The sequence below is a fragment of the Blennius ocellaris genome, assembly GCF_963422515.1.
Source record: "Blennius ocellaris genome assembly, chromosome: 3".
Lineage (NCBI taxonomy): Eukaryota > Metazoa > Chordata > Actinopteri > Blenniiformes > Blenniidae > Blennius > Blennius ocellaris.
This window is the reverse complement of record NC_137652.1, coordinates 9,966,091-9,974,647: the sequence shown is the minus strand read 5'-3', so window position 1 is coordinate 9,974,647 and position 8,557 is coordinate 9,966,091. Positions and strand designations below refer to the sequence as shown.

Here is an 8,557-nt window from a genome sequence, read left to right as displayed (position 1 = left end):
ATTTCAATACTCAAGCTGGAAGGGAAAAACAAAAAACTAAACATTTGCCTGTGAGGCTCAGACATGCTGCCTCTCTATTTCACTGTATAAAATTAATATGTATATCTTCAGCTGGAGGTTTTTTTTTTTTTGGGGGGGGGGGGGGGGGTGATGTGCACTGTGAGGAATATAAGTAAGTGGATCCCGTCTGCTGGCAATACAAATTAACCCAAGGTTATATTTAACTTAAAAATTTGCACACGTCAAGAATTTACCTGTGACGACTGTTTTCATTTCATTCGCAATGTAGATCAACCAAAAGTGATTTCTCCGTCAGAGTGTCAGTGTCAAAATTACCAAGTTCAAACTAATGGGCAGAGATTAAATAAATAAATAAATAAAAAAGGACCAAGGTTTATTTTTCCTGTATTTCATGCATAAACAATTGACTTCCAATCATGGCTTGCACAACTGTTAAAACACAAAAAAATGAAAAAGTAAACTGACAGGAGAATATTTAAACCATTTATTATTTCTTTTTTTTTCTCAACAAAACAAATCAAGGTTGTATTCCCTGCCAGTCAAATCACAAGCTGTGTGTATAAAATATGGCTGAAAGAAGTGATTTTAGAGGTGTTGGGCAAGAGTGGATGCAACGTTTGGTCGCAAGACTGCGGTTAAACAGCTAAATATCAAAATGTCAATCATGAAGACAGAGACTCACGGAAATTGGCAGATGAAGACGAAAATGGCACAACAACAGATGATGGCCCTCATTTGTTAAGTGAGAGCAAAACTTGTCCATTCAAAACTGTCCTTCCAGCTACTGTGCAAGCAGGACAACACTTTAGGATAATCATCATGAGTATTTGGTAAATCAAGACTTATGCTTTACTCATTTATGCTTTAAAAAAAATGTTTTTTTTAAATTACAAATCTGTTTAACAGAAATAAAATAAACCAATCAAACAGTAGGCTGATAAACTGGCAAACATTTTTAAAGGGTTAAATTAGTATTAACTGATTGCTTTATAAATCACACGTATGAACAGCAACTTTTTGATGAGCAGAACAGAGCAGAGAAGAAATGGACACTCATTTCATAATTCACTAGAATTATTAATCATTTACATATTTGTTAACCGTTAAATCCTCTTTGGGAATAACTATTTCTTTTTTTTTTTTTGGAGGGAGAGGGGGAGGGGAGGGGGGTGTTGAAGTAAATGTTTGTTCTTTTCTCGTGTCAATTTATCAGGCAGGACAAGTGAATGTACCGGAAATAGAATTTCAGTGTGTAAAATACATCTCAGCTATGTAACTAAGGCAGTGCTTGGCTGCATGTAAAGAGAGCCGCGTTCACACTTGTGTGAAATATCCCTGAAGAGAGAAAGTAAGGGAAAACTTGTTATCTCTAATTAAACGCTAAATGAAGATTGACTGTGATCAGAAAAGCTCATTTCTGATGATCTTGTTTGTGTGGTCGGCCAGATTGCATTTAGTATAACACGACACTCCATGTTGTTTCACTCACTTCCTGATAAATTAAGCATCTCAGAAACTCCGATTAAATGTTCGGATTCAGTACTGTTCGGCCATCATTAATACTGTCAGGGCCGACCAGCCAGTGAAGGGGTGGCTTCCTTGGCCCCGGCCAGTGCTGTCATTGTACTGTTCCCAGATATAACCCGTTTCCACATACTGTCTGTAAACATTATTGATAATGTTAGTCCTGAGTTCTTCATAAAGAGCAGCTGCCTTCTCTTGGTATGGCCCTTCTGAATTACTGTAGAAGTGGAGGGCTCTCACTGCCAAGTAGTTGACGTTAATCCAAATCGCTCCCCGCCAGTAGGGGGCGTCATGTTCAGTGTTTCGCTTCATGTACAAGGGGTCGGCCTTGGAGAGCGAGCGCAGGCCGTAGGGCGTCCACAGCTTGTTGGAGTCTCTCATGTCTCGGAGGACGTGCTCCAGTTTGGGCGAGTCGGGCTGGAGGATGTGCAGTAAGAAGGGGAACAAGCTAACGTAGCCCATGGCGTTGACGTACTGGAGTTTGGGCGCCCGACGGACCGAGCGCACGAGTCGCGCCACAGGGAACTGATGGCGAGGCTGTCCGGGCGGGACGTAAATTTTCTCCTGCTGCAGGGATACAGCCTGTGTGTGGTTGCCAAAGTCGCTAAAAGCGCGCAGTTGTTCAGACCAGTGCAGTTCATTGAGCAGATTATTGTTGCTGAGCACCTTGTGTGTGTGTTCGTAGTCCTCGTGGGGCTCGTCGAGAAGCTGGGCAATGCTGGCCATGATGCCTGAAGACAAGGCCATCCAGCAGTGTAAGTCCACGTGACGCTCCTCTGCTGAGGGGTGCGAGGCGCGCGGGTAGTCATCCAGCCCAGAGGTCAGGGTTTTGGGATTAAGAAACAGATTGGTGTCTTTGTCACGTCCGCGCCAGCGGTAAGAATTAGGCAGGGGCCCCGTCTGCGTGGTGTTGTACCATTCGAACCAGGTTTTCAGCCTGGGGAAGAGGCGCCGGAGGAAAGGCACGGTTGGCTGAGACGCTGCCTTGTCTGAATTTGAAGAGAGCTGTTCAGTGAGTTCCTGAAGAGCTAAGAAGAGAGTAGGTGGGTTGGCATTCTCGTTCCGCTGAACAACAAACTCGGCCGGGACTTTGCTGCGCGCTTCGTCTCCGAGAATTTGCTCGCGGGGGATCCAACCCTCCATATTCATGAGGTCTATCCAGTGGGCAATCGCCTCCCTCGTCACTTGGGGATCCCACTTACTCAGCAGAAGCTGGTGAAAGCCCTCGTCCCAAAGGAATCCTCGGGGAAAGAAAGAGCGCGAGGGGACAGCAGTGAATAAAGCGCCTTCAGGGTACAGGAGCGGGTACTCATTGTAGACCGACTGGACCACCGACTGGCCATAGAAGTAACCCATTCCACCCAACATGTTGCTGAGCGCCGCCTTGCCAAATTTGACGTGTGCCTGGTTAAAGCCTTTTCGCTCAAGCCCAAAGGTTTTCTCAAACTTTGCGTCAAACTCAGATTTCCTCTTCTCCAGCTCCTGAGTCATGATGGACCCCACCAGTTGGTTTGGACGGTGGTGGAAGCTTCCGGACTCGAACAGCACTTCGATCTGAAAGGGCATTTGAACCGTCACCTGGTGAACCACAAAGTCACTCTCTTTTCTCTCTTCAGCAGGTTTCTGGTGGCTTTGGTGGTGAGGGGGCTTGTAAGTGTCCACGGCAATGTAATGCCTCTTCTCGCCGGAAGGAGGGCTGTAGACGAACCTGCGGTTCAGACTGTGCTTCACAATGTCAGTCAGTTTCTCTAATCCGGGAGAAACCGTCTGAAGGTGGTTGTAACTGCAAGAATAGGAGACATATGCATGTTACCTGCCGTGTGTTTTCTAATAGCTGAAAAACGTGGTCTTTTGAAGTTGTTAATGTTGTGTGCAAATGAGCACAACTTTGCAAAGTCATTTATAGTATTATATGCTTATGTGGGTTTGAGTGTACTGGAGCTCAACTGTTACCGCCTCATGTTGGACTGATAAGTGGAGGCACTATAGAGACTTTCTCATTCCAAATACATTTCCTTGCGTGATTAATCACACGATTGTTATAAATCCTTACAGTGACTACTCTTATCTTTCTATTTTAGTCCTGTCTGGCCCTCTTCAGTGTGAAATGTCACTTCAAGTGTTGCTGGCTGAGCTCTGATCCAGTGAATTTAAAGAAAAAGGACAGATTGTTCCGGACTTGGGAAAAACACCTTTCCCAGGCTCCAATTCTTTTAAATAACGCATATATTTAGTTTCTGCAATAATACATCTCACAATGTTCAGAAAACAAAAGCTGAACAACTCATTCTGCTGCCATCTAGTGGCTGGGTTTCTTTCTTGCCCCACAAGCTTTGTAGCAGTTTATCAGTCAACACTTCCAGTCACTGAACCTTCATTGAATAAGAGATTATCTTTGGTAATGCCCACATGTTTTCTTGTTTGTTCTAAACGGTCCCAGAAAACAGGAGGCCGACAGTATGTTAAACATTGAGATGGAAGCTTCTGGAATTCTGGCCCATCTTTCACATAGAGGCTGGCCTCTTCTTACATTTGTATTCAATGTTTAAAGAAATGAATTCAATTTCCACAAAAAAAAAAAGTTATTATCACAGCAAGTCTTTTTCCTGTGATTCACTTTAGAAACTTTTCTTTGCTGAATATCTTCAACCACGTCGCCAATGACACCACTTTCACTTGGTTCCCTCCGGCTTTCTTGTCGTTGTAATTGTCCTGCTGGGTGCACTTACCTGGCGTATTTAGCGCTGGTTAACTCCCCGGTCACGGGCTTTCGGAAGGTAATCTTGAAGTTTCCAAGCTCCTCTGAGAAGCCAGTGATGGAGGCGAGGCGATTCCTCTCCTCCACGTGAGGCTGCAGGGAGCCCTGCGCGTCTGCAGCTGCGTAAAACATCAGGGAGATGACTGGTGCTTGGGGTGCAGAGCTCTGGTGGGTGGATACGATCATTAATTACTTCAAATTGATGGCCGACATATGACACCGAGCATACTTCATTTTGATCACGTGACACCTGCACAGGAACTTAATTATGACTCACATGCTGTTTGGCCGTGATCCTCCAGGTCCAGTCTCCTCCGTTGTTCCCTCCCATCCGCTTGACAAACTCGGTGGTCAGCGTGAAGTCATTGTCTCGGATTTCCTGGACGCCGAAGGTGATTCCATCGTGCATCAGCCAGCCATAACTTTGCAGATGGTCCCCTTGCTCGCAGGTGTGCCTCAGGTTCATGTCCAGGTCAGAAAACTGACGCATCCACATCATGCCTGAGGAGACATGATTTCCACAGCAAACAAAACAAACAAAAAAAAAATATGAAAATGAAAAAGAAAAAGTCAATTGTAAGCATGGAGGATGTGCAAATACAACAGTTGTCAAATTTTAATCCTATGTGGCATAAATTATTGAGATGCATTCTTTGTATTAGCTTGTTGCAATGCATTTAAGCAACGTGACGCTTGCAGTGGATAAACTTTTAATATCTGACACTTGAATTGGGAAAGTGAGAGCGTACCTGTAACAATAGACCTCGGGCTCCTTGTTTTCATGCCAAAGTAGACTTGAGGTCTATACGAGCCCCAGAATCTCTCTGGGGAAACCTTGGCAGCGCTGCTATTGGCATCCAGGACAGGAGGCGACGGGTGCAGGGTCACCACCCGATTGGCCAGGTTGGATCGCATGTAGAGGGCGTAGAAGAACCAGATGAGGCTGAATATACAAAGGCCTATAGAGATGTTGATGAACACTTTTCCGATGTCGACTTTCTTTTTCTTCTCCTTGCGGTGAAACACAGAAGGCTTCTCATCTTTCCTCGGGAGTGGAACAGCTTCACCGGTCACCACCCTCTTCCTCTGCCTGCCCATCCTGCCCTTTGGAAGCTGCAAACCAGAAGAGAAAGATTTTACTATATATTCTAATATAACAAAGCAACTGTTGAGCAAAGGTCTGTATGAAACAGGGATTTCTCAACAACTTGGAAAATGTATACCCGATTGTGAACGGAATGTGAACACCGTGGAACATACCAGCTGTAAATCTATTCTGCAACATAGGACATGAACCCCAAACATAAAGTCAATGTTACCCAGACTAACTATTGAGTCTGGATTTATATTTCTTTATAAAAAAATAAATAAAAAAAAGATCTTGGCCTTTGTAACAATATTATTCAAATTAAAAATCTCTGTAAGTAGCTGCAAGTATTTACAACTAAATTTGAACTAAACCGAGTAAAACTGAGAAAGTGTGAAGACAACATAGTGGAATAAATGTCCCTCACAAACTGTTAATTCAACAGTACTTATATAAATCCAGCTAAAATGCAGAGGGATGCAAGTGTAAAGTTGTGTGAAGGCGAGTTACAATTTCTGAAGATTTATCCAGTCTTTTTCAAAGCTGCACTTTGATAATAGCAGCAGGATGTGTGTTAAAAGTAGCACAAAGTTAAATCAAAACAACACGGACACAATTTTCCACCAAAACTCATTAAAATGTTGATTCTTGAGACCCCATAAAATATTAATTAACCATAAAGTTGATTTATGCACTTTTGTGTTTGACATTGACTAAGACTTATACTGATAGGAACATTTTATAGCTCAGTTATATTTACAGTCCAAAAAGGTGGAAGGCATCAGAATTATTACCTTTGAAAATTAACATTGGGGAAGGTTATGTTTTCATCTGTATGCATCTTTATTTATTGGTTTGTATATATGTATGCAGTGACAATTTTCTATCATCCAAGGACCAATTGATTACATTTTGGGACATTAATGGCCTACCGTTTCAGAATAAATCCCAAACAAGTGAAAAAATGTCCCATATAAAGCAGATGAGAAAGGCACCTCATGGAGATCAACGTCTGTTGCCATGGAGACGCTCCCTGCACAGTGTTTCACACGGTGATGTAGCTACCTGACAGGCTAGTTAACATTGATATGTGCTAACAGCTATCACGCTAGTGATGCTAACTTGGTTCCACAAACAAATGTGGCATTAGCGAAGGTATGCACCCTAACGACAGTAGTTCTAGTTTATTTATTGGTTTGTATGTACGCATTTTACTATCTTGTTGCAAAAACTATTAACCTCAAGTGCATGAAATCTTTGGCGGTGATTTGTCATAATCCAAGGACCGATTAGATTTTGTGAGGTTGACGGCTAACTGTTTCCCAATAAACTGAAAAACTGTCCCATATAAAGCGGATGGGAGAGGCACCTCCTGGAGGAGATCAATGGAGATAAGCCTCTGTTGCCATGGACGTGGCTTTCGCAAAAACTATTCACTCGAATTGCATGACGTTATCAGGGATGATTTGTCTTTATCCAAGGACGGTCACAAGAAATATTGAGAGCGATTCTGTCAAAGGTCAAAAAAACTATTTTCTTCATAACGCGGTCAGTTTTAATCCGACTGATGTCACAACACCAAAATATTCCATTTTCAATCCCTATCCTCTGACATGCGACATGATACAGTGATGTCATTACACTGGTAAGCGGTTGGGGGTCAAAGGTCAGGGAGGGGTCACACGTAAATTATAAAATGCAAGTACATCTGTGTCAAACAGTGAACATGAAGCGATGCAAACAACCATGACAAACGATAGGAGCGGCGTGGTGGATCAAATAACCCTGTAATCCATTATGACAAATGAGGCATTGGTGAAGGCATGCAGTCTACCAAGTGCGCCTTCTATTTCAGTTATTTTGAATTATGTATTAACATGAACACATGTGATCAGGTATGATCTTTGGGAATATGATGAATACTAAAATACATTGGTATAAAACAACCCTATTCATTTCAGGTATACATTTTAAAAATGTAAAGCAAAATGATTTTTGCTTCACATTATAATCCTAACAACGTTGGTGCATGTTGATTCCCCACGAGTCCTGCAGGGGGCGTCAAAAAATTAATAAAAAAAAAAGAAAAGAAAAAAGAAGCTGTCTGGCTAACGTTAAACCTGGCACAGCGGTTCAGGCGGAAAACACATATTTACGTGGCCGAGCATTGGTCACATTCAATCATATGCACACGCTCGGCAACACCCAAGTTAAAACTACCAGAAGCGACACCTGTTTTAACGCGTTATGGGGGTAAAAGTCGCCGCGACGCCCCGGCGGTGAGACGAGGGCTGCACGCTGCTCGTCACGCTAACGTTGGTCTGCAAACCAACAAACAACCGAGCAGCTCCGGCAGCATAATGGAGCTTTATCTGGCCGGCACTTCGAGATTAATGTTCATTGAGCAGATGGCTACCGACCTGAAAAGAACAGCAGATACTCAGCTGCTCATTATCCGCCGCTCGCTGTGAAAGCTCACCGCTCACTTCCTGGTTACCATTCCGTTTCCACTGACGTGTACTAGTCTGCAGAGCGTGCGGCTGTGACGTCACGACGCACGCCCCACCCCTAGGTATTATTAAATAGTTAAATAAATTAAATCGCGAAACAACAATGCAGATAACAGTAAAAAAAAAAAAAAAAAAACTCCGAAGTAGGTTGAAGAATGTCATTTTATTGAAATACAGGAAAAATAAATTTTTCCTGTTATTTTCTTATGTTGTGCATATGGAACATTAAGTATTTACGTCAGAAAGCTTTTATAAACTCACAAAACAAAAATTTATTATTTAATATAACTTTCTCCTGCAGTAAAACAATATGCTGGTTTTTTTAAGATTATACAAATATCTTTTAAATATTTATTTGGGTTTTTCATAAGCAAACACATTTAGAAACTAGTTCTATGAAAAAGAAGTCATTTCTGAATTATGACATTTCCATGGTCATCAATATAATTTTCAAAATTCTTATCTTGCTTTGGGCAGAAACAATTGTATAGATGCATGAAGTGATGGGTGTCAAAATACTGAGGTTTCATGGAAAGTATATTTGCAGATTCTCTGAAATGAAAATCAGAAAATGGTGTTTTCACAGAAAAAATTTTTTCTTCCATTGTGTTACACAGTTTTAGATAAAAGCTGATTCACAACAAACGCTTGGGCAAA

At 42.2% G+C, this 8,557-nt stretch overlaps 1 protein-coding gene across 1 annotated transcript; it reads right to left on the bottom strand.

Annotated features, from left to right (window-relative positions):
• Positions 1-558: 558 nt before the first annotated feature.
• Positions 559-7,882, bottom strand: mogs (mannosyl-oligosaccharide glucosidase). Its single transcript, XM_080520521.1, has 5 exons — positions 7,811-7,882; positions 5,053-5,416; positions 4,581-4,804; positions 4,275-4,468; positions 559-3,328 (listed from the first exon to the last, which is right to left on the bottom strand). The coding sequence occupies exons 2-5, from the start codon at positions 5,399-5,401 to the stop codon at positions 1,558-1,560; spliced, it is 2,538 nt and encodes an 845-aa protein (XP_080376647.1). The 5' UTR covers positions 5,402-5,416; positions 7,811-7,882; the 3' UTR covers positions 559-1,557.
• Between the last annotated feature and the right edge of the window lie 675 nt (positions 7,883-8,557).

Bases quoted from the DNA above. Each gene is read 5' to 3' on its own strand.
- mogs (XM_080520521.1), bottom strand. From the start codon at position 5,401: ATGGGCAGGCAGAGGAAGAGGGTGGTGACCGGTGAAGCTGTTCCACTC. The intron at 4,805-5,052 runs GTACGCTCTCAC...ATGTCTCCTCAG, and splicing joins CCCGAGGTCTATTGTTACAG to GCATGATGTGGATGCGTCAG. The intron at 3,329-4,274 runs GTAAGTGCACCC...CTATTCTTGCAG, and splicing joins ACCAGCGCTAAATACGCCAG to TTACAACCACCTTCAGACGG.